The sequence below is a fragment of the Medicago sativa genome, chromosome 4 (genome assembly GCF_051527215.1).
Source record: "Medicago sativa cultivar Bolivia chromosome 4, Bolivia_mono, whole genome shotgun sequence".
In the NCBI taxonomy this organism is placed as follows: Eukaryota; Viridiplantae; Streptophyta; class Magnoliopsida; order Fabales; family Fabaceae; genus Medicago; species Medicago sativa.
The window spans coordinates 90,998,561-91,023,401 of record NC_140752.1 but is presented as its reverse complement, the minus strand read 5'-3'; the positions used below and the strand labels follow the sequence as shown (position 1 = coordinate 91,023,401).

The window sequence follows — 24,841 nt, the reverse complement described above, 5'->3', positions numbered from 1 at the left end:
ATTTCAACTAAACTAATGATATATATCTAATCTATGGCGCCGAAAGATCAATGGGACTATAATCCACTTCAACCTTCAGGAGCAGGACCAGCACCAACCCTCTCATTGGGATCAAGATTTTCAACAATGTACAATTATTCATCATCTTCTATGACTGCTACACCCGCCGCCCGACTTAGCTCATTATAATCTGTCATCCGGCTGACATATCTATCATGCCATGTGTCTGCATCCTCTCGATGATATTGTCTCCATAGAGCGGAAGTGGGAGGAATCAGACAACCATCCTTCAATTTCAATGCCATAAAATGGTTGTCATTCACATATGCCAGACAAATCAACGGATCGATACTTGGCGGCGGCGGTGGACCACATAGAGGGAAAAAGGTTTCTGATTTCCCAATGGATAACACAACAACCGTTTGGTTGAATTTCTGTGCGATAAGGAGCCCCATATCCGACATTGTCATCCATTTATCCGGTGGTGCATTGCCAATACCGGCGTAGGATAGAGCGTCTAAGACCTCTTTATACCGCATATCATCATTAATCATTCTCCGATAGCGGCCATTTTCTACACCGATAAGCTCTTTGTAAAGGTTGTACCGGACTAATGTGTGATCATCAACAGTCAAGTTACGTAGGACCGCAACTGCTCGGAACCCACAATGGCCATCACCGGGTACATCCGTAACCTTTTCAATAAAGCCATGCATCCAAAATGAGATTTGGTCTTTGTGTGGTATGTGGACTTCAACGGGTGTTGGCTTCAATTGCGGATTTTTTGGAATTGGCTTAGGAGGAGTAGGAGACATGTTGCTTTTTCGTGCACTCTTTCTACTCGTCCCTGTTGACCGTGTCTGTGAACCCTGTGTTTCTTGCTCCTGGGAGTCAACAATCTCCCATAGAGAAGGGGACCGCCTTGTCGATCGAATGCTTTGCTTATCTTTCTTTGGAGCTCCTTTGATGGTGACCTTATTTGGCGGTGGACGCATAGAGGTGGTTTCCGGTAAAACAAATTGTCGGAATTGTTCTTTCAAATGCACCTTCATGTTGTAATCGGCGTCCTTGAACCGGGCCTACAATGTGTAAAAAACTATCATTTTTGTTGTTGATGGAAAACAGTCAAAAACATGCATTCTGTTACCACTACTGATACAGTCCGGATTTTATATTCTGAAATACATAAGGTAATCCAGATTATAAAATCCGGAACTTCACGATACACCCTTTGCATGAGCCTTAAATGCACTTGAATGGGGCGTAAATGCTACCTGTAACACCCCGTTTTTCCCAACTTGAAAATCTCATTTAAATCAGAGTAATTAATTCACAACGGAATGTCACATACTACTTAAAAATCTTAAAAACAAATAATAATAATTATCCTTCAAATTCAACATCATAAAAATATTAAACTGTTGCAGCGGAAAATAGTTCAACATAATAAAAGTCTTGGCACACAGGCCTTATCAGAAATCTCATAAGTCTTAGTTAATGTTTATTCATAAAAGTTCATGAAAGCAAGCCCCATCCCGTTACATATCAGAGCACCTAGACACAAAGTGAGGAGTCCACTCACGAACGCCTCTAGTCTTTAATACCTGCACATTACCCACGGTCGAGGCAACATATACGCAGAAGGGGTGAGATTTCACAGTCAATAAATTAAACATATAATTCATCAAGTGCATTTAACAACATAAATCATCACTTACATATAAAACATTTATCATTTAGCATTATATCAAATCATATTCAATTATCATTTTCAAATATCATCATTAGTTCGTAAACAATTATCAACTCTAATGCATAAGCAAAAATCATCATTAAATCATAATCAAACATCATCATCAAAATATCATCATCAGGGCATCATGAACATCAACAACAATTATCATTTATCACCTAATAATCATCATAAGACATCATGTTCAACTTAACACTTGACTCAACAACACGACCCAACTTGACAAAACAACTCTTATCAACTTAACAACTTATCATCAACGACAAATGCAACAACAACAACTTTAACATCAACGACAAATGCAACGACAACAACTTCAACATCAACGACAAATGCAACGACAACAACTTCAACTTAACATCGTACATATGCATGTGGTACCAGCCAACAACATAAATGAGCGTAATTAGGCTCTTCAACGTGTGAGCACAAAGGCTGTCGGGCCTAAATCCCCAACTTTAATGAGCACAAAGGCTGTCGGGCCTAAAGCCCCCAACTTTAATGAGCACAAAGGCTGCCGGGCCTAAAGCCCCAAACTTTAATGAGTATGCAATGGACTCAATCATCCTACAACTTAGACAACAATGCGAACATCTTATACAACTCCATAATCATGGACAAATTCTTAAATTCTTGCAACTTAGACCGACTCATGCAACTTCAAGACATTAACAATCAACAGCAGCAAACAACAACAATTACAGCATGTAACAGTGCTTAAATAACATATCATCATTAAAGGGAATGGATTATATCAACTTATCATCTTAAAGCATCATAAATAATACTTATACATCATCACTACTAATCTCAGTCACCTAAACAGACTTCTGGAACTTCTGAAAGTATCCTAGACAACCCTCATTCTTACTTCTAAGATCAACTCATGACTACACGTGCGAAATGATCGCATCGGAACAATTTTGGGCAACTAACAGTGTTACTCGCAGTGGCGAGTGGTCCTGCTCGCAGTTGCGAGCTCAATGGTCTGGCTCGCAGTGGCGAGCGATGTTACTCGCAGTTGCGAGTGTCTTGGGGTAGCTCGCAGTTGCGAGTGTTTCTGCTCGCAGTTGCGAGCGATGAATGTCAGTACGGCCAGAAACCTAAAAATCACAACTTTTCATCTATCCTCATGGTTCTTTCATCCAAATAGCATCTAATTATCATCTTAGGCAATATCTAAGGTCTGTACACTAATTTTGTATTCAATCTAACATCTTTTCATGGTTTAATCATCAAATCGGTCATTTAACCCTAATCCCAATTCTCACCAACTCTCAACCTAATCATGTTAAATTCAATTCTCAGAACCATACCCTTAATTATATTGAAAGCTAGTCTCACCCTTACCTGGTTATTGCAGAAAATCGCAGCTCTCCTCTTGTTCTCCTCTCTTCTGACTTTTTCTCCCTTTTTCTCCAAAAACGTACGTTCTGCCTAAAACTTTTCTCAACCTAACTCCTTTTATTTATAACCTCACTTCTAATTTCTCTTTACACCTCTAAGAATACTCTTTTCACATCACAGCCCAAATTCTAATATTTTTATTTTATTTCTCATATCTTATTTTATTTAATAATAAAATAAGTCACACCAACATCATAACTTCACAAAACATATTCTTCACATAAATTATCTATAATTCATATAAACCACTCAACTTCATGAATCATATAATTCACACATATAAATCATGTAGATCACTTAAATCATAAATCGTATAAGCATATATTTACAAATATATTCTAAACCTCATTGAATTAATTAAATAATTAAGACGGGCGTTACAACTCTCCCCAACTTATAGAATTTTCGTCCTCGAAAATTTACTTCAGGCAAACAACTCTGGTTAAGACTTCAACATCTTACTCTTTAGTTTCCACGTCAAGCTTTCACCTGTTTCAAATCAACACAACGGAGTCCTACACCTCCGACCATACCAAGCCTCCAAAGGTGTCATCCCAATACTTGAATGATAACTATTATTATATGTGAACTCTATCAACGGAAGATGACTATCCTAAGTTCCACTTTGCTCAAGTACACAAACTCTCAACAAGTCTTCGAGTGACTGAATCGTTCTTTCCGACTGACCATCTGTTTGAGGATGATAAGCCGAACTCAATCTCAACTTAGAGCCTAACGCCTCTTGCAAACTCTTCCAAATCTAGAAGTAAATCTTGGATCTCTATCTGACACGATGCGTAAAGGAACACCATGCAGCTTCACAATGTCCCGAATATAAATCTCCGCCAACTGAGCTACAGGAAAACTAATATTAATCGGATGAAGTGTGCTGACTTCGGCAATCTATCAACAATTACCCAAATAGCGCCATTCCCTTTAGGAGTATTAGACAAACTCGTCACAAAATCCATGGATATACTATCCCATTTCCATTCTGGTACATCTAACGGTGTTATCAACCCAGCAGGTTTCTGATGTTCTACCTTCGACTTCTGACAAATCAAACAAGAATACACAAATTGTGCTACATCACTTTTCAATCCAGACCACCAAAACAACTTCTTTAAGTCATGTTACATCTTTGTAGCTCCCGGATGAATACTCAATCTACCCCTATGACTCTCTTCAAGAATCATTTTCTTCATCTCATCATTGTCTGGAATACAAATCCTACCTCGAAACCTCAACACACCTTGATCATCGACCTTAAAGTCACCTTCTTTAGTTTGATTACTAGCAACTAACAAGTCCACAACTTAACATCAACTTCTGCGCCTCTCTAATACTTTTCAAGAAATCATTATCAATTTTCAGCATTCCTAGCTTAACACTCCGAGACGACATTTCACAAACTAAGCTCAAATCTCTAAACTGTTCGAGCAATTCAAACTTTTTAACCATCATAGCAGACATATGTAAGGTCTTCCTACTTAAGGCATCCGCAATAACATTGGCTTTACCCGGATGGTAATTCAAACTAAAGTCATAATCTTTCAACAATTCGAGCTACCTTCGCTGTCTCATATTCAATTTCTTCTGATCAAACAAATACTTCAAGCTCTTGTGATCACTAAACACCTCGAATCTCGAACCATACAAGTAATGTCTCCAAATCTTAAGCACAAATACAACTGCAGCTAATTCAAGATCATGAGTAGGATAGTTTCGTTCATGAATTATCAACTGTCTTGATGCATAAGCAACCACTTTACCATCTTGCATAAGCACACCGCCTAAGCCCAACTTGGACGCATCACAATACACCACAAGAGGTTCATCAGGTCTCGGCAAAATCAAAACTGGAGCCGTCGTCAACCGCTTCTTCAATCCATTAAAACTGTTCTCACAATAAACATCCCACACAAAGGTTTTACCTTTACACGTCAACTGTGTTAACGGAAGTGCTAACTTAGAAAATCCTTCTATAAATCTTCGATAGTAACCTCATTCAACCAGAATTCACACTTAGACAATTTAGCATACAACTTCTCCTCTTTCAGCACTTGCAAAACAATCTTCAAATGTCTCGCATGTTCTTCTTCTGTCTTAGAGTAAATCAAAATATCATCGATGAACACAACCACAAAGCGATCCAAAAATGCATGGAAAACGCGATTCATATACTCCATAAACTCACCAGGTGCATTACTAACACCAAAAGGCATCACCTTATATTCATAATGTCCATATCGCGTCCTAAAGGCCGTCTTCTGCATATCTTCATCTTTTACTTTAATCGGGTGATAACCCGACTTCAAGTCAATCTTGCTGAACACACGTGCACCCCCTACCTGGTCCATCAAGTCATCAATTCTTGGAAGTGGATATCTATCCTTTATAGTTACTTTGTTCTACAGTCGATAGTCAATGCATAACCTCATACTACCATCCTTCTTCTTAACCAACAATACCGACGCTCCCCAAGGTGAAACACCTGGTCTTATAAACTTCTTATCAAGTAAATCCTCCAATTGTTTCTTCAACTCAGCTAACTCAGATGCCGACATACGGTAAGGTGTCATAGACACAGGCTTCGTTCCCGGAATAAGATTAATGGAAAATTCAACCTCTCTCTCTGGCGGCAGACACTTCCTGATGTGCCGGTAAGATCAACAACAATCTCTTCAGGAAAACTTCGGGAAATCCTCACACAATTTGCAACTTATCACTGACTGCTTGATTCTCAATAGATAGTGACGCCATCAACGAAACCATCAAAATTCCATCACGTGCTAATTGCTTCAACTGCTTAATAGACCAAACTCCGCTCCACTTTCTTCTTCGGCAGAAGAGAAATACACCGACTTACTAAAACAATTAATATGGACATGGTTGTACTCCAACCAGTCCATACAAAGGGTTACACAACAAACAACAAACAAGACAACTCAAATACAGTGCAAAACTGTAAAACGACACATCGACTCATCTACTTGGCCGGATGGACCGACCTGCTCTGATACCAATTGTAACACCCCATTTTTCCTAACTTGAAAATCTTATTTAAATCAGAGTAATTAATTCATAACGGAATGTCACATACTACTTAAAAATCTTAAAAACAGATAATAATAATTATCCTTCAAATTCAACATCATAAAAATCTTAAACTGTTGCAGCGGAAAATAGTTCAACATAATAAAAGTCTTGGCACACAGGCCTTATCAGAAATCTCATAAGTCTTAGTTAATGTTTATTCATAAAAGTTCATGAAAGCAAGCCCCATCCCGTTACATATCAGAGCACCTAGACACAAAGTGAGGAGTCCACTCACGAACGCCTCTAGTCTTTAATACCTGCACATTACCCACGGTCGAGGCAACATATACGTAGAAGGGGTGAGATTTCACAGTCAATAAATTAAACATATAATTCATCAAGTGCATTTAACAACATAAATCATCACTTACATATAAAACATTTATCATTTAGCATTATATCAAATCATATTCAATTATCATTTTCAAATATCATCATTAGTTCGTAAACAATTATCAACTCTAATTCATAAGCAAAAATCATCATTAAATCATAATCAAACATCATCATCAAAATATCATCATCAGGGCATCATGAACATCAACAACAATTATCATTTATCACCTAATAATCATCATAAGACATCATGTTCAACTTAACACTTGACTCAACAACACGACCCAACTTGACAAAACAACTCTTATCAACTTAACAACTTATCATCAATGACAAATGCAACAACAACAACTTTAACATCAACGACAAATGCAACGACAACAACTTCAACATCAATGACAACAACTTCAACTTAACATCGTACATATGCATGTGGTACCAGCCAACAACATAAATGAGCGTAATTAGGCTCTTCAACGTGTGAGCACAAAGGCTACCGGGCCTAAAGCCCCCAACTTTAATGAGCACAAAGGCTGCCGGGCCTAAAGCCCCCAACTTTAATGAGCACAAAGGCTGCCGGGCCTAAAGCCCCCAACTTTAATGAGTATGCAATGGACTCAATCTTCCTACAACTTAGACAACAATGCAAACATCTTATACAACTCCATAATCATGGACAACTTCTTAAATTCTTGCAACTTAGACCGACTCATGCAACTTCAAGACATTAACAATCAACAGCAGCAAACAACAACAATTACAGCATGTAACAGTGCTTAAATAACATATCATCATTAAAGGGAATGAATTATATCAACTTATCATCTTAAAGCATCATAAATAATACTTATACATCATCACTACTAACCTCAGTCACCCAAACAGACTTCTGGAACTTCTGAAAGTATCCTAGACAACCCTCATTCTTACTTCTAAGATCAACTCATGACTACACGTGCGAAATGATCGCATCGGAACAATTTTGGGCAACTAACAGTGTTACTCGCAGTGGCGAGTGGTCCTGCTCGCAGTTGCGAGCTCAATGGTCTGGCTCGCAGTGGCGAGCGATGTTACTCGCAGTTGCGAGTGTCTTGGGGTAGCTCGCAGTTGCGAGCGATGAATGTCAATACGGCCAGAAACCTAAAAATCACAACTTTTCATCTATCCTCATGGTTCTTTCATCCAAATAGCATCTAATTATCATCTTAGGCAATATCTAAGGTCTGTACACTAATTTTGTATTCAATCTAACATCTTTTCATGGTTTAATCATCAAATCGGTCATTTAACCCTAATCCCAATTCTCACCAACTCTCAACCTAATCATGTTAAATTCAATTCTCAGAACCATACCCTTAATTATATTGAAAGCTAGTCTCACCCTTACCTGGTTATTGCAGAAAATCGCAGCTCTCCTCTTGTTCTCCTCTCTTCTGACTTTTTCTCCCCTTTTCTCCAAAAACGTACGTTCTGCCTAAAACTTTTCTCAACCTAACTCCTTTTATTTATAACCTCACTTCTAATTTCTCTTTACACCTCTAAGAATACTCTTTTCACATCACAGCCCAAATTCTAATATTTTTATTTTATTTCTCATATCTTATTTTATTTAATAATAAAATAAGTCACACCAACATCATAACTTCACAAAACACATTCTTCACATAAATTATCTATAATACATATAAACCACTCAACTTCATGAATCATATAATTCACACATATAAATCATGTAGATCACTTAAATCATAAATCGTATAAGCATATATTTACAAATATATTCTAAACCTCATTGAATTAATTAAATAATTAAGACGGGCGTTACACTACCTCTCCGGATTATATAATCCGGAACCCATCAATTATGTCCGGATTATATAATCCGGATTGCACCAGTACATAATACAGAGACAGAAATCCTGGGCAGAACATAAACAGAAAATACCTGGAGAATATCTCATTTTGGCAATAGAGAGATGTCTTCTTTTTGAAGCTTCGGGTCAACCTCGTACTCGAACCTCAATCTCTTCCAGTGTGTGTGAATTTCTTCCAAACGAATGGCGGTGCCGTTCTTGATCTTCAAAGCTAGCATACACGCACACGGTAATCCGTAAGTGATGAAACTCAAACAACCACATCTTGATTTATTCGTACCAATTTCAAGTGCTTTATTATACTCTACTAAGAGATGATGCAAAGTTTCCCTTGAAATGTTCCAGATCAACCTAGACCACAACACCTTGTCTTTGAACCGATGTTCAAGCATGATAATGCTCGTCTGAAACGAAGCATGTATTGCGGTATGTTGCAACTCTAGCATGACATGAACGAATTTCCAGTTTGTGCTCAAATCACCCATACTACTACTCAGATACTTTTTCATCCGAGCGTGTGCAGATTCCGCTCTGTTTGTTGTAGTATTCCTCATATGAAGGTTTTTGTCAACCCAAAACCTCACAAACTTTTCCTTAACCGGATCCAAAATTGTCTTTTCAACATAATCCAAAAACTTAAGAAACTTTGCGCACACAACTTTGAACCGGGTCCAATTATCAATATATGCTTCCTCCGTTTCGGAGTCCACAATATCCATCCATGCAGCCATCACAGTCTTCACCACCGAAGCCGGCTTGATCGCTTGCCCATTCTTGCCTTTGACATCATTCACTTTGCAATCCAATTTACACTTTGCTCTCACATTTTGTCCAATGTGATATGAGCACAACAGAGTAGTAGCTTTAGGGAAAAACTTTTCCACATCATTGATCAAAGCATTGTCCCGATCAGTGACAACTACTTTGGGATAGAGATCTTTGGAGTGCAACATCTCACGACACCTCTCAAGAGCCCAATAAACATTGTCTTGCCTCTCAAACATCATATAGGCAAAAGCAATAGAGAATGTTTTCATGGTAGAGGTGTTACCGACAAACTCAAGCAATGGAAGACGATACTTGTTTGTCTTGTATGTGGAATCCAACACAAGCACCGTGGAGAACGTGTTAAACAACTTTATAGAATCTGGATGTGCCCAAAAAACATCACTGACTTCATCAGAATCATGATACTTCCTACAATGATAAACATAACTGTTATCGACCAAAGACTTCAAGAGATGTTGCATGTCATTCCTCGTACCCCTAATGGACAGCCTATACATGTAAGTAGCATTATAAACGTGTTTGATGGTAGTTGAAGTGGTATGATTCCTCTTCTTTAAGTTGGTAAGCATTTTCCTCGGAGGAACGTTTGATTCCACCATCTCTTCAAGGTGAACACGTTCATTTGGGTTTAGACGACCGGCGATTTTATGACCTTTCAACACATCTGTCATGCCATGGTTGTGTTTACCATCACCAACTTTGAGGCTTCAATCACCACCAGTCAACAAGTAACCTCTCAGCCGAAACGGACACTCGCATTTTCGCTAGATTTATTTTATTATTTATTTATTTGTGTTATGTGTGCTCTTACGTGATTATTTGCCTTTGTGTGTATTTTTGGTTGGGATTTGTAGAATTCGGTATTAGAGGGGTATTTTAGTCATTTTGGACTTAGGGGCATTTTGGTCATTTTGAGAGTAGGGGTAATTTTGTAATTTTTCTGAAGGTTATTTTTAGTGCTTAGTGAGATTTATTATTTTACCAAGTTGCTAGAGTGTGTAGTAATTATTTTATTTACCGTTAAGTGACTGTTAGTGATATATTTTACCGTTAAGTGAGTAGTAACATTTTTGAGATTAAAATAGAAATGGGTTAGGCCCATTAAGGTTTGTGAGATAAGCCCAATTAAGTGAGCCTATATAAACTAATTTTAGTAGAGGAATAGGGTTCTTTCACCAACATTATTCATTTGAGAAGAGAAGAGATAGAGGCTAGAGGGAAGAACAAGATCAAGGGTTAGAGGCAAGAGGGGTTTCATCATCTAGGAGCTAAATTGAAGATTGGATTAGAGATTCTTGGTGCTAGAGGTAAGAGGGTTAGGTTTCAACCATAATTCATAACTTTTCATTTCTACCCATTTTGTGAAATTGATGAATTGAACCTAATTAATTGTAAATTCATGCTCATGTTTTGATGCAATGTTTGGTTATGTAAATTGAATGTTAATTGAGTTGTTGATGATGAAATTACATGCTTAAATTGTGGTTATATGTGTGCTTTGCATTTTGTCCAAAAATGATGATATGAGGTGTTGTTGTGATGAATTATTGATGAATTCATGATGGTTAGTTGCTGTTGTTGTTGAGAGATGTTGTTGTTGATGATTAAAATCTTGGGTAATCATAATTGTGAAGTTTGCTATGACTTTGTGTGGTTTTTGAAGTTTTAATGAAAGAATGGGTCAAATGATGATTTTTGTTGTAAGGTTGTTTTGGTGCAAACTTTATATGGATTTGGATGTCTTTTCATGTTTAGAAATGTTTAAACAAACTTTGGGATCAAATTTGAGCATTGGGGAGTAAAAATTGGGGTTTTGGGGTGAAAATGGCTCTTTTTCCCGAAACTACTGTCACAACTCGCAACCGTACTCGCAACTGCGAGTTGGATGCGAGCAGCAGGGCTTCCTGGAAGCTTACTCGCCATTGCAAGTAAAGTTACTCGCAATTGCGAGTTGCACAGGACAGTACCCCATGTTTCGCGTTCTTGCATCTTTTTCCCTCGTTTCTGTTTTGAATTGGTTTTCGGTGTAAACATGAAAGTTGTAGATAATTTTGTTAGCTTTCCAGAGGTTTTGGTTTGACTTGAAAATGATTTTTGGTTTTTGAGTTATGATGAAAATACTCCAAGGTGGTCTTGGTGAAATTTTACAAAAATTCCGCATAACTACTCTTAAGTCGACCCAAACCTTATGGATTGGTTCCAAACTTCAAACTTATGTTTTATGAGTTCAATTAAGGTGTTTAGTAGTATTTAAACAATGATGTGAGAGATTTAAATTGTTTTGCTTAGAAAATAGAAAATTTCTTGAAAAGTGTTCGGCGATACGAACTTTGTGATTTTTATGAATTCATCGTATTTGGCCTATGAAATGCTTATGTAACCTCTACTGCACGTATATGTGACTTGTGAGGATACATGGCATAGGCAATTGAGCTCGTTTACTTGGTTTTGGCTTAGGTGCTCAATCATTTTCAATGTTGTGATTTTTGGAGACGAACTTGGTAGAAAATGATTTTTGAGAGCCAATTGCTTATGAACCCTTTATGAATAGATTAATATGATTATGAGATGATGTATGAATGATTGTTGAGTGATGAATATGATGTTTGTGATCATATTTTGTATTTGTTCCTTTATTTGGATTGTAAGGAATTATGTATATATGTGACAACTATATGTTGATTGAATTGTGGATGTTGTTGGTGATTGTATATATGTCAAGTGGTGGTGAATTGTTATCGATGCATATATACTAATTGAATGGTGATGAACATGTTTATGTTATGTTGTTTGTTGAACATGTTAAATGTTGATTGTTGGTGGTGAATTCATACATGCTAATATTGATGGTGATCTTGTTGGTGAATGCATGTATGTAAAATGATGGTGATGGTGAGGTGATTATTGTTTGTGTGAACATATGCATTGAGTCGAGTCATATGTTCATGCATTCATGACTGATGGTGGCGGATTTTATATCTAATTGAGGTGATTAAGATGTTTTTGTTGCATCGAAGGTGACGACCTTGAGGTGATTTGGTACCGCATGCATCTAGAAGAGTCTAGAACATTGCATGCATTTGAATAATTGATGAGTTGTGTCATAATTAAATATGTGACTTGGTGCATTTGTGTAATGGTGAAATTTGGTGAATGTTGTGATTATGTGGAGTGGTGTACATGTATATTGGTGGATTTTATTGATGGTTGTGAGTAATTGAATCATGCTCTAATTGTATGTCTTACTTGTTTGTGCTTATACGCTTTGTGAATCTATTTGATGATAATTAATTTGATAATAATGATGAGGTGAGAATTGTATATGTATATACATAAGATGTGGTGATTTCTTTGATAATGATGATTGCTTGCTTATAACTTTGAAATGATGAATTGTACTTGTTGAGTTAACTATGCTAAGTGAAGAATAAGGTGAGTAATCCTTCATTGATTGATAATTGATGAACTTATGTCGATGATTTGTTTAGAGATTGGATATACTTGCTATGCCATGTTAATAATGTGATAGCTTGAAATGTAAGTGATGGGGGAATAATCATGTGATGCTAGTATTCTAGGAGGGATGGTTATGTATATGCGATATGTATGAATCTTGAATGCTATGTTTTCATTTGGATTATGATGATGTAATGCTAACCCTCAGTGGTTTACCACCTACCTTTCCGTATGGATGGGTAGATGGAGTGCATGATGCTTAGACTTGTGTTGATGTTGCCGAGGAGTGGAGTTCCTCTTTTTATGTGCAAGTGTCTAGATTAGGGCTCTGATCTAGGGTAGTTCTTGCACGTTGGATTTCTATTTGATTATGTAGTTTTGGTGTTGAGACATTATTATGTTGAGATTTTGGATATTATTGTATCTGAGATTGGAGGATGTTATTTTTGTATCTTTATTCTGAGATTTGCAGTTGTTATGGATTATATACGTGTTCTGCTGCTATGTGATGTAACATGATCTTTATGCATGTATGTTTTAATTTGGAAGACGTATCATATATTCTTAGAATATATTCGTATGTTCGCGCGTTTTACCGCTTATTAGGAGTAGGGTGTTACAGGAGGAATAGGAGGAGGAGCATCCTCTACTTTCGGGAGTGGTGGTGGGGGATTCTTGGATTTGGCATTTCTGGAATCATGCACATCTTTGATAAGTGTTTAAAAGTGATATATTTCATATGGGAGTTTAGGCATTTTAGTGACTTGTTTTGCAAGATTCTCTATGGAAAACTCCAAATATTGTGTAAATATGTCATTTATGCTTTTGAGCCTTATTCTACCCTTTTTGTACAGGAAAATATAAGCAAGGAGCAAGAAACGTCAAAGTTCAAAGTCATACGCCATTAGCGTGTCCTACGCTATTAGCGTGATGAAGAAATGCCCAAGGCCAGAGAGATACGCCAATGGCGCACCTGGGGCATGGATCTGGAGCACTCTTGAAGAATACCCTATTAGCGTATACTGAGCTATTAGCGTACAGGCTCCAGAGAGCTACGCCATTAGCGCACCTGGAGCGTAGCTGGTCATGAAGAAACACGCTATTAGTGTGGGTTACGCTATTAGCGTAAAAGCTCCAGAGGGACACGCCATTAGCGTAGCTGGAGCGTAGGAGCAGGGCAAGACCAACGTGGCACAATCCCATTGGCCACAAGCTTAAACCGCCACACTGCGCTATTAGCATATATTTCGCTATTAGCGCAGGTGTAAAAACACAGGCCCTTTAAATAGCATTTTTACCTCTCTTTTAGGTCATTCAATATTCCATTGATATTTTCATACATTCTAAGAGAGAGGTCAGAGCTATTTCCAAGAGAGAAACACAAAGCAAGTGGTTTAGGAGTAGATTCAACTCAAGATCGCTTTGGACACGAAGGATCTTGACATAGAATCTTCATCTTTCCTTCATCCTTTGCATAGTATACATGTCTATGTGTAGCTATCATCTTCTTTGTAGTATTGAGGTAACAAACAAGCTATTATGTAATCTTTTGATCTTTTAATATATAAGGTTCTAGCTTAATGATTCAATATTGTTGTTATTCTTATGTTTAATGCTTTCAATGAGATTCAAGATGCTTTGGACACGAACTCTTGAATCTAGAACTAGAATAACAATCTATCTTATGTTATATCACTCTTGACAAGTTTGTAAACCTTTGATAATTACTTTTAATCAAGAACTTAATGCTTTCGGATACTTAATCAGGCTGGACACGGTCGATTAAGTTATCCGATCGACTTTGTTATCGTTTAAGGGATTTGGACACGAATGTTTAAACGCTAACTTAGAAATAACGATGTCGCTTTGGACACGAAGGATGTTGTAGAAATGATTGTGATAATATTGGTTATAAAGCTAGAGTCTGTTAATCGATCGAGAGATTGCTGCTGTTATGCTTGCTCGTTATCTTATACCGCAAGCGAAATAGTTCGATCTCCTCTCGTTTTTACTTTTATGTCATCTTTGGATATAGTGTTACAAACAAACATTTTATAAATGATACCTTAATGTGAATGATTGTGAAAACGCTTATGATTTAACGCAACTCCCTGCGGAAAACGATCCTATATATACTCACGTGTACATAGTTATATGACATGTAGAAATTCTACATCAATCTTCAAGTAAAAGAAGCGGCAACACAATAGGAGGTTCATTCTGAGGTAGATCATCATTTGGCGGATCAACAGGAACAACCATGACTGAAAACAGTGCGAAGCAGAGTCAGAAAATGAACACAGTTTATGTACTGGTACAGTCCGAAAAACGAAATCCGAAATGCATGAATGCAGTCCGAAATTTCAATTTCGGAAAAGTACAGTGAAGATCATACAACGTGATCAAAGGTTAATCGCCTAAAAATCGACTAGGGAAATGTTTATATATACATTACCTTTGCATTCAGACGAAAATGATGATGTTAACCCCCCTTGATAGCCAGATTGCTGCCTCAAACCATAATTTCGCCCTAAATGGAGTGTTTTTTAAGGGTGTAGGGAGTGTTTGTGATAAAGGTGGTCTGCTTCAGCTAGGTTATGGAGAACTATATATAACCTAGCTGTCCGGATTACGTATTCCGGAAAAAAAACGTCTATTTTTCCTGCTCGGTTTAAATGCAGGGTGTGAGGATTTTATACTCCGGAATATAACCATTGCGTCCGGATTACGTTTTCCAGATTGTGTCTCACCCTGACCAAACCCAAGTTTCGCAAGTCCCATGAAGCAGGGTGATTTCCTAATTGTTTCGGATTATATGATCCGAATATTGTCCGGATTATATTGTCTGGATAAAGGGTATTTTGGTCAAAATCACAGGGCGCGCGAGAAGGCCATAAGGTGGGAAAAGTAATACTCTATCAAGAATATAGTTGATGAGGCCGACCCAACATGTCAAGAGGCCTAAAGCAAATTTTATAATTAAGCCTTTTGAAATTAAAAAAAAAATAACACAATGCTTTTTTAAAAGCATAAATAAATTAAGTTTTGTTGAATCGAAGATTTGAACTTAGGACCAAAATGAATTGATGCCTTAAAATTGACTAAGTTAGATAAATATTTAATATTAGTATGCCATTTATATATTTATAACTAAATTGACTTATTTTGAGGCCTTTTTTTAACACAAAATCTTGAGGACTAAAGCCCTTGCTTGGGTGGCTTGGCCCTTAGGCCGGCCCTGATAGTTGATTTTTTTTGTCATGCAGTGATGTCCTACCATCTACAGTAGTACAGTGTTTTTGCAGACTTCACTGTGAATGACAGGACATCACTATGAGACAAAAAAACTTAAAACAAATGTGTGTGAGGTTCGAACCTCGACCTCTTCATTTATGTGCTTGAGTTTCAGTGGTTATTTGTCATTTTGTCTATCTATATAAAAAAAAATTATAATTTTACGTGACAATATAATAAATTTAGAGAAAATTAATTTTGAGGGGAGTGAAAGAAGAATTAAAGAAAGATGAGGGACAAAAAAGAAATATGAAAGTTGACATGATGATGCGGTACTCAACGTGGTTGGCACTTGGCGGTTTTTAGTCGCATATATAAAAACGACGAAGTCGAAAATGGCGTGTATTTGGTCGTTCATTTCTTTCGTCTCTTTCTCTCTGTTTTCTTCTTTTTCATAACAAATTTTTCAGATATTCATTCATTCATTCAGATCTGAAAAATTTCATTGAAACAGAGATAGAGAGAAAGAAAAGAAACCGATCCATTTCTCTCATAAATGGCGACGGTTTCACCTCTCGCCAAATACAAGCTCGTTTTCTTAGGCGATCAATCCGTTGGCAAAACCAGTATCATCACCCGCTTCATGTACGACAAATTTGACACCACCTATCAGGTTCAATTCTTCATTCATTCATTCTCAATTTCAATTTTGCATGGATTATTCAGATCAAAACATTTACGATACGCGTTAATATATATGTGTATTTCATCTTCACGTGAATTCATAATTATGATACATATATATCATCCCTATGATTTTAATTTTTATGTGATTGGAATTTCTTTGGATATTTTGATCAATGATCACAAGTTGATGAATTAGGACTTTGGACGATTAGGTGATATTTCTGATTAAACTGATCCCTTAATAAATCACATTTTTAAGGGATATATATATAACATAAGCTGCGAATTAAACCAGTTTTTTTAAAATTCATTGTTAGATTGATCATTCAAGAATTAGGATCCATAATTTGAGTCGTTGAAACCCTTGAATGGGAAGAAGAGTTCGTTTTGTTGCACTATTCATTCATAAGTCACTTTCAAGGTCTTAATTATTATAATTCTGATGATTTTTTAAGAGGCTTTTATGTTAGAATATTATGGTGCAATTTCTGCTTAGTGGATAAAGCTTGGTTAATTGTTGTTGTTTATAGTATTAAATTTCCAACATCATATAATAAATGGAGGCTTTTTTTTTTTGTTAATTTTCATTTCAACATTCACATTTCCCCCCTCTATGTTACTAGATTGCTAACAGAAAATTTGATCATATAATTTCAGGCTACTATCGGTATTGATTTTTTGTCAAAAACAATGTACCTTGAAGATAGAACTGTTCGTTTGCAGCTTTGGTATGATAAATTCCTCGTCAATTTATATTTTTTTTGTTTCTTTATCAGAAGTTGTTTAAGATGATGCATTATGATTTATGGCCGTTGTAGCCGTGTAGGTGTTTTTTGTTTCACCTTTTCTTTTTACTATTTCTGATCTTAGTGTATTTTAACTTTCAGGGATACTGCAGGCCAAGAAAGATTTAGAAGTCTCATTCCAAGCTACATAAGAGATTCTTCTGTTGCAGTTATTGTATATGATGTAGCTAGTAAGTTTTATGTTTTTTTAATATCAATTTCATTATCTAATTAATTTTATGTTAATTTTCATCTGATATGTGTTTGCATTTGAATCTGGAAGTTCTTTAGTCAGTTTAATGTTCCTTTTTTAGTTAAATAACGATATATTTAACCTCAATTTATAGTTATTAACCTAAGTAAGCTGTTCTAATGTAGACAGGCAATCATTTCTGAACACTAACAAGTGGGTTGAGGAGGTGCGTCAAGAACGTGGTAGTGATGTTATAATTGTCTTGGTTGGAAACAAAACTGATCTTGTCGAGAAAAGGTGAGTACTGAGTTACTGAGTTTGATCTATATATTCATTCACAACCGGTTTTCTGACTGGGTATGGTTTAGTTTTTGTTTAATATCATATTGAAGTTTTCATATTATGTTTCAATATGCATCTTGTTTAGTTGCTCAAATTTTTTGCATAAAAATAGTTAATAATTTACCATGTTCTTTGTAATTTTGCTATGATAGGTCAAGTGTCTTGCAGTGGCATACCTTATAGCCAATTCAATTAATTTCATTAACAAAGGTCTTTCAAGTTTCAAATATCGCGATGTTATGGTCTAATTATTTTTTATATGGCCGCTTTGTTTACAGGCAAGTTTCTATAGAAGAAGGAGATGCCAAGTCAAAAGAGTTTGGAATCATGTTTATCGAAACCAGTGCAAAAGCAGGCTTCAATATCAAGGTCAGGATTAATGAATTTTCATAGTTGCTTGGGTATTTATTTTCACTAGAGCATGCTCCTCAACTATGATGCATGTGATCTATAATATCAATATGCAAAATTCTGATATGATTACCTTTACTAACTTTCACATCTAACATAATACACTTATTTTGTTTTACATCGAATATCAATATACATGTGAGCTTAGTTTTTCAAGTTTATCTTCTTTCCCATGTTGGTTCTTGTGTCCTCATTGTTATCTGTCAATGCAAAATCGCAGCCTTTGTTTCGTAAGATTGCTTCCGCCTTGCCAGGGATGGAAACCCTTTCTTCTACAAATAAGGAAGACATGGTTGACGTAAATTTAAAACCCACAGTGCATTCATCCAATACAGAGCAGCAGGGAGGAGGTTGCTCATGTTAGAGGAGATTCTACAAGAAATCACACTATATACATTTTCACTTGAGTATAATACTGGGAATGACTTCTTAAATGTAAAGCAAAGCTGGAGGAAATGTGCTTTCACATCAATGATCTTCAGTTAATTGGTGTGTGGGACAAATTGCGGTAATGGTTTTGATGTATGACAAAAAGATTGACCGTTATTTTTTCATTTGTTATACAATTAGTCCCTGGATGTAAGAATACAATAATAAACAAAGCCCTAAAAATTGTCTGTCTTAGATGTATGTTATTCTTTTTTGTTTGTCAAATATTTTATTACTGATTAAATGAATATATATGCAATGCCAGAAACATACAACCCTCCAATGTAACCCTTTTGCTTAGGAAATTCATGGTCCTGTGAAAAACAGAGTTGCCTACTTTTTAGGGATGATCGTGGATTTGTTGATGACAAATCTATAAAATATGAGCGGTTTTTTTTTTTTTTTTATTTAGCTTATTGAATCCACATGCAAAGCTAATTAACAGAAATAGAAACCCTAACCTAACGATTAGACAGAGCGTGAGAGAGAACAAGGTAGCAGAAAAGGTGTGGAGTGGTGGTTGGCGCGTGACAGAGAAATGAGATGCAGCCGCGGTAAATGAAAGGGTTTATATGAGATTTTGAGAATTTTGAATTTAGAAGGGCACTTGTGTAATTTGCATATTATTTTTTATTTTTTGACGGTACTCCTTCCGTTTCTAATTATAACCAAAATTGACTTTTTAGGTTCATTCAATTAATGAAACAAAAACACATCTGCACAATGTAAATCTGCTGTGATTTTAAGAAGCGCTAGGAATTGGAGCTTTTGCATTAAAGTGGTTATTTACTGTGATTTTAAGCAAAACATGATTTGCAGCCTCCCGTCCAAACATCCACACTAAATTTTTTTGGATATGATTTTATTTTTTAGCCCTTTTAAATCCAAATTTACCATTCTACCAAAAAAATAAATAAAAATCCAAATTTATCCTATCAGTGTCATTTTTTATATATATTTTTTTGACAAAATCATTTTTTATAATATGTAAGTACATATTAGAGGAATTATTCTACTATAAAATAACTTTAACTCTGTAATTTTTAAAAGAAAATATTAACCTAATTATTATTAAGTCTTTGATTCTTAGGAGAAGGGACTTTGGTAATCCAAAGTTCGGCTGAGTTAAGCATAGACCGGGGTCAAGAAATTATTTCATATTTCATTTTATTTTTAGTGTTAATAAATATTTGTCTTTGTTGAGAGGAAGTATAAAGATTTGTCTTGTAGTGTTGTCTTCATTACTCGTCGTTTTACTCGTCAACCGAACTTTTGGTAGCATTTCCGTAAGTACAACAAAAGAGAAAGTATTTTGGCGAGACGCTGGCTTGACATGTGAGAATGAGATGGCCCACGCAGCATCAGAATTGCACAACAGTGGTACATATAAAGTGGAAATTCTTTAAAAAAAACAAAAAAAAACCGGAAAAAGTGAATTAAAAATTGGGAAAGTCGAAAGTAAGAAAGAAACAAGTAAAAGCAAAACAAATGGAATTTGGAAAGGAAGGAGTGGGTTTAAAAATGAATTGGATTGGATTGGATTATTATTTATTATTAATCTGAAATGAAATGATAATTTTGATTAATAGTGTTTTAAATAAAATATAAATATAAAAAAATGAATAAAGAAGAAGAAGGACGATACCACCAACCAAGCAAAGCTCCGTCAGCGGACCTGACAGCACAATGAAGAGGCGACGGTGGAAGCAACGAATCACCAATTAAATAAACACCGAGACATTTCTCTCTCTCATTCTCTTTTTCACACAAAACGCATTTCATTCCTTTCGATCGGCTCGTCCTTCTTCTTCTTCTTCTTCTTCTTAATTAGCCAGATCAACGGCTCTTCCAACAACGTGTGAAAAAAAAAACTGAAACACCAGATCAACTTTTCGTACCAAACACAGACAAACCCAACTACAACAAAAAACAAAAACAAAAACAATGTCCCTCTTGTTCAAACAAAACCAAGAACCCAACTCTGATTTGTTCTTCTTCCCAGGTGGTCTTTTCCTTCATGCCAACACTGTTCCTACCTCCTTCATTACCTGCAGCATCCCATCTTCTTCATCCAATTCTACCACTGTTTCCTGTTTTTCTTGGAATATCAGGAAAAGTGTCGGTTTTGAGATTCTTAAGGTTCAAGGTGCTGCTGGTGGTGTTTTCTCGTCCTTGAGTTTGTCTATAAACGGAAGAAGCGATGATGTAGATCATAGATACAAATCCAATCAAGTTTCAGATCAGAAAGTGGAAGAAGAAGAAGAAGAAGAGAAGGAGAATATTCAGGTTCATGGATCGGGTGCTGTCAACATGACCAAACACCTCTGGTCTGGTGCTTTTGCCGCCATGGTCTCTAGGTCTTCTTCACTTCTTACTTAATCTCTATCTATCTATCTATACAATAATAACAACACACATTCTATTACTTTTTCTCTTTTCCAAAATTTGTTCTACCCTGCTATATTTTGTCACACCATTGATTCTCATATAAATATCATACTGCATTCATTAATCTTATTTATAGGACTGAGTGGCCCATATCATAGACCAAAGGGACAAGTTCTTTTCTTAGCACTACAATTTTTTAGGAGAAAGGGACCATGATAATCTGTAATTGAGACTAAGACGTAAGTAAAGTTTACCAAAGATTTTTTCAACTAGGGACCGAACTGGATACATGTGATTCTATGTTGATTTGATCTTAAATGAATTATTAAGATTCTGATATAACGATTTGACTCCAACAATTTGGTCACTGAGAATTACAAAAGTTGGGTAGCACTTGAGTATTATTTTCATTTACTTTGATTCACAACATTTATGTCTCATATTAGTCATTCCAGTTTACTTTGATTCATATTAGGCTGTTTTTGTTTTCACTTTGAAGCTTTAATGTACAGTTTTGGTGTCCTGTCTTTTCTTTTTAAAAAACGTTTCCAATCAGAAGCCGGGTGAAATAAATGAAATGCAACATGTTTTTCCATTCATATGCACTATTATGATAAAGATGGTGACGGTGTATTGTATTAATTATGTTGGTTTTTCAGGACTTTTGTTGCACCACTTGAGAGACTTAAGCTGGAATACATAGTTCGTGGTGAACAGAAGAATCTTTTTGAGCTCATTCAGACAATTGCAACTTCTCAAGGTTTGAAAGGATTTTGGAAAGGAAATTTTGTGAATATTCTTCGGACGGCACCCTTTAAGGCTATAAATTTTTATGCCTATGATACATATAAAAATAAACTAGTCAGAATATCAGGGAATGAAGAATCCACAAATTTTGAGAGATTTGTTGCTGGTGCTGCTGCAGGGGTTACAGCAACCTTGCTCTGCTTGCCTATGGACACTGTGAGTGCAAACTCAGGATCCTCTTAGCTCTGATATTATTTTTTCTCTTGATATGTGTTTAAATGTTGTTTGATTGTGATGCTTTGACAAGTATGATATGATTGGTATGAGTCAAGGTTGCCTTATGCATTGTGGTGTTGTTTGTAGACTGATTTGGGCAAACGTCACATAGGTCCTGCCCAATGACTTTCAATTTTCAAAATGTTGGTGTCACATTTTAGTTTCACTCCCATTTTTTTTTTCTTTTTCTAATTTCGGTACTTTATGTTAACTCTGGTCGATGAAACGAAAGATCATTACTTGCCTCTTTTCTTATTTCCTAATCTCAGAAAACTATATGATAAGTTTACTGGGTACTCTTCAGTCTTTATCTTTTAACCAACTATTTCTTTTTCACATGATGTTAATTATTTAGTGGTTATGTTAGTTTCCAGGGTTTGAATCGTTGACATTCTATTTAAAACTCCTTTAATAATTTAGTGGTTCCTTAGTTTAACCAATGGTTTGAATAACGCACCTCCTACCATTTAGTGGATATGTTAGTTTTATGTTTCCTACTGAAATATACTAGTGTTTCAAATTTTGAAGTTGTTGTTGCATTGCATTCTAAGAGCAATTTCTTTCAGATCAGGACAGTAATGGTAGCACCTGGCGGTGAAGCATTGGGAGGTGTAATCGGTGTCTTCCGCCATATGATCAAAACTGAGGGCTTCTTTTCTCTTTACAAAGGTTTAGTACCCTCCATTATCAGCATGGCACCTTCAGGTGCTGTCTACTACGGCGTTTATGATATTTTAAAGTCAGCATATCTGCATTCACCCGAGGGAATGAAAAGACTTCAATATATGAAAGAAGAGGGTCAAGAGCTGAATGCTTTGGAACAACTGGAATTGGGTACCATTAGAACTTTATTATATGGTGCTATTGCGGGTTGTTGTTCTGAAGCTGCTACATATCCCTTTGAAGTTGTAAGGAGACAGCTTCAATTGCAGGTTAGGGCAACAAGATTGAACGCGCTAGCGACTTGTGTCAAGATTGTTGAGCAAGGAGGTGTTCCTGCTCTCTATGCAGGATTAACTCCCAGCTTATTGCAGGTATAACCTCTTATTTTCAACATATACTTTAATCTGTGCAAATTGTACAATAAATTTCATAAATGTTCATATTGTCGCCTACCTGAGCCATGATCCAGATTAGACGATTTCTGTTCCAACGTTGTATTTTGGACCTAATTTATCAAAGTTGGAACATGGATCGTGCAAGTTTGATATGAAGGTGAATTTCGTGTAACTTCATCAAATGTGTGATTCCCTTACCGTGGTGAATTGGGATCCATGCAAATAAAAGCAGTGTAAAATTGTGTTCTTGTGTATGGAGGATAGCACTACCCATGAAATTCCAAGTGTTGACTATCTATGCAATCAAAAGATGTCCTTTTCTTGCAAGAAAACAGAGGAGGGAGGAATTTATGTTATATGTCGAGTTGTCGACCAGGTGTGGTTTGGATTATTTGCTCCAAAGAATCCCAAAGTCCATAGGATGGATTTTATACAATTTTTTCTATTCTTGTTTCACTTAGTTTTCTTCATCTTCGACCATATAGGACAAGTACTGGGGCCCTGGTAGCAATCCTTATAGAATTCATATCATTTAAGGATTTAATTTATATATTCACCGTTAAAAAGTTTTACACCGTCAATTATAATTGTCTGATCATTAAAAACGTTTGCTTGTCATCGTAACTGCTTCTATTTTTCAGGTGTTACCATCTGCTGCTATTAGTTACTTTGTATACGAGTTCATGAAGATAGTTCTCAAAGTAGAATCAACATAGATAGATTATTATACAAGCAATTGAAACAACAGATATAGTTTGGCCATTGAAGATGAGAATATTCTCCACTTGTGTCCACACCATGGACCTAAGAGGTGGCCGATTACTCACACATTTTATAACTGTTTGACAACATACACTGTCTAGGTCTCATTGGATTCTACTGCTGGCAATGCTTTGATGAATAGGAGGCTCAATGAAAAGATCTTGAAGTTTTTTTCTTTTCTTTTTATAGACAACTATTAGCGGTTAATTAATTAGAGAAGAGATAATTTGTTAGCAGTAGGAATCTAACCCTTGGACATCCTGCATACTACTAGTGTCCTAACCATATCATTGGACGACATCTTCGGTGACATCTTGAAGCTTTGTTAAATTTGTTCCTTTTCATGTCTGTAGCTTTGGATATTTGGCTGATGATAGTATACAACCATATGGTTTGACCCCAATGATTTTCTTTTCTTTCCATTTTCACCTAAATTATGATTAAAAACACACAGATGAAATTATACCATTATTTTACCAAGTATATTATTTGTAATTTTTTTCATGAGTTAAGATGCAGTTCTAAGCGTGGAAACTAAAATTCGAAGTCCAACACCATGAATTTTATGGTTTGATTTGTAGAATTTTATCGTCCCGTAAATGTGGAAAAATGGCACCAAAGTTTAAAGGTCAAACCCTTTTTTCGCCTTGACACTGACAGATAACGGTTTTGAGTCCAACTGAGTTGAACTTTATACCCAAAAATGTCTAATTATCAAAAGACACGGTTCAAAATGATTTTATCAGTTATAATATCTTAATACTTTACATGATCAAATGACAGCATAATAAGAACATTGCTTCAAACTAAAACCA

The 24,841-nt window shown here is 36.0% G+C and overlaps 3 protein-coding genes across 5 annotated transcripts; 2 read left to right on the top strand and 1 right to left on the bottom strand.

The window, feature by feature from the left end:
* Nucleotides 1-134: 134 nt before the first annotated feature.
* Nucleotides 135-9,929, bottom strand: LOC146933666 (PKS-NRPS hybrid synthetase cheA-like). The gene is made up of 2 exons (XM_085707848.1): nt 8,601-9,929; nt 135-1,079 (listed from the first exon to the last, which is right to left on the bottom strand). The coding sequence occupies exons 1-2, from the start codon at nt 9,927-9,929 to the stop codon at nt 135-137; spliced, it is 2,274 nt and encodes a 757-aa protein (XP_085563974.1).
* Nucleotides 9,930-16,350: 6,421 nt separating this feature from the next.
* On the top strand, nt 16,351-18,990 carry LOC146933665 (ras-related protein RABH1e). Its single transcript, XM_085705457.1, has 6 exons — nt 16,351-16,621; nt 17,293-17,363; nt 17,523-17,611; nt 17,799-17,910; nt 18,234-18,324; nt 18,587-18,990. The coding sequence occupies exons 1-6, from the start codon at nt 16,505-16,507 to the stop codon at nt 18,728-18,730; spliced, it is 624 nt and encodes a 207-aa protein (XP_085561583.1). The 5' UTR covers nt 16,351-16,504; the 3' UTR covers nt 18,731-18,990.
* A 1,458-nt stretch (nt 18,991-20,448) lies between these two features.
* LOC146933664 (Mitochondrial substrate carrier family protein) lies at nt 20,449-24,429 on the top strand. Of its 3 annotated transcripts, XM_085705455.1 has the most exons (5): nt 20,449-21,035; nt 21,066-21,152; nt 21,843-22,146; nt 22,773-23,240; nt 23,339-23,518. In XM_085705455.1, exons 1-5 carry the CDS (start codon nt 20,740-20,742, stop codon nt 23,417-23,419), a joined length of 1,236 nt encoding a protein of 411 aa, XP_085561581.1. In that variant the 5' UTR covers nt 20,449-20,739; the 3' UTR covers nt 23,420-23,518. The 3 variants fall into 3 exon arrangements, with proteins under 3 accessions (XP_085561581.1, XP_085561580.1, XP_085561579.1); XM_085705454.1 differs by lacking the exon at nt 23,339-23,518 and adding an exon at nt 23,906-24,429 and having other exon boundaries at nt 20,449-21,152; XM_085705453.1 differs by having other exon boundaries at nt 20,449-21,152.
* The last annotated feature ends 412 nt before the right edge of the window (nt 24,430-24,841 follow it).

Excerpts from the sequence above, each read along its gene's own strand:
- LOC146933666 (XM_085707848.1), bottom strand. The coding sequence starts at position 9,929 with ATGACAGATGTGTTGAAAGGTCATAAAATCGCCGGTCGTCTAAACCCA. Across the intron at positions 1,080-8,600 it reads GATTGAGGTTCGAGTACGAG|GCCCGGTTCAAGGACGCCGA; the intron begins GTTGACCCGAAG and ends TACACATTGTAG.
- LOC146933665 (XM_085705457.1), top strand. The coding sequence starts at position 16,505 with ATGGCGACGGTTTCACCTCTCGCCAAATACAAGCTCGTTTTCTTAGGC. Across the intron at positions 16,622-17,292 it reads AATTTGACACCACCTATCAG|GCTACTATCGGTATTGATTT; the intron begins GTTCAATTCTTC and ends ATATAATTTCAG. Across the intron at positions 18,325-18,586 it reads AAGCAGGCTTCAATATCAAG|CCTTTGTTTCGTAAGATTGC; the intron begins GTCAGGATTAAT and ends GCAAAATCGCAG.
- LOC146933664 (XM_085705453.1), top strand. The coding sequence starts at position 20,740 with ATGTCCCTCTTGTTCAAACAAAACCAAGAACCCAACTCTGATTTGTTC. Across the intron at positions 21,153-21,842 it reads TTTGCCGCCATGGTCTCTAG|GACTTTTGTTGCACCACTTG; the intron begins GTCTTCTTCACT and ends TTGGTTTTTCAG. Across the intron at positions 22,147-22,772 it reads TCTGCTTGCCTATGGACACT|ATCAGGACAGTAATGGTAGC; the intron begins GTGAGTGCAAAC and ends AATTTCTTTCAG.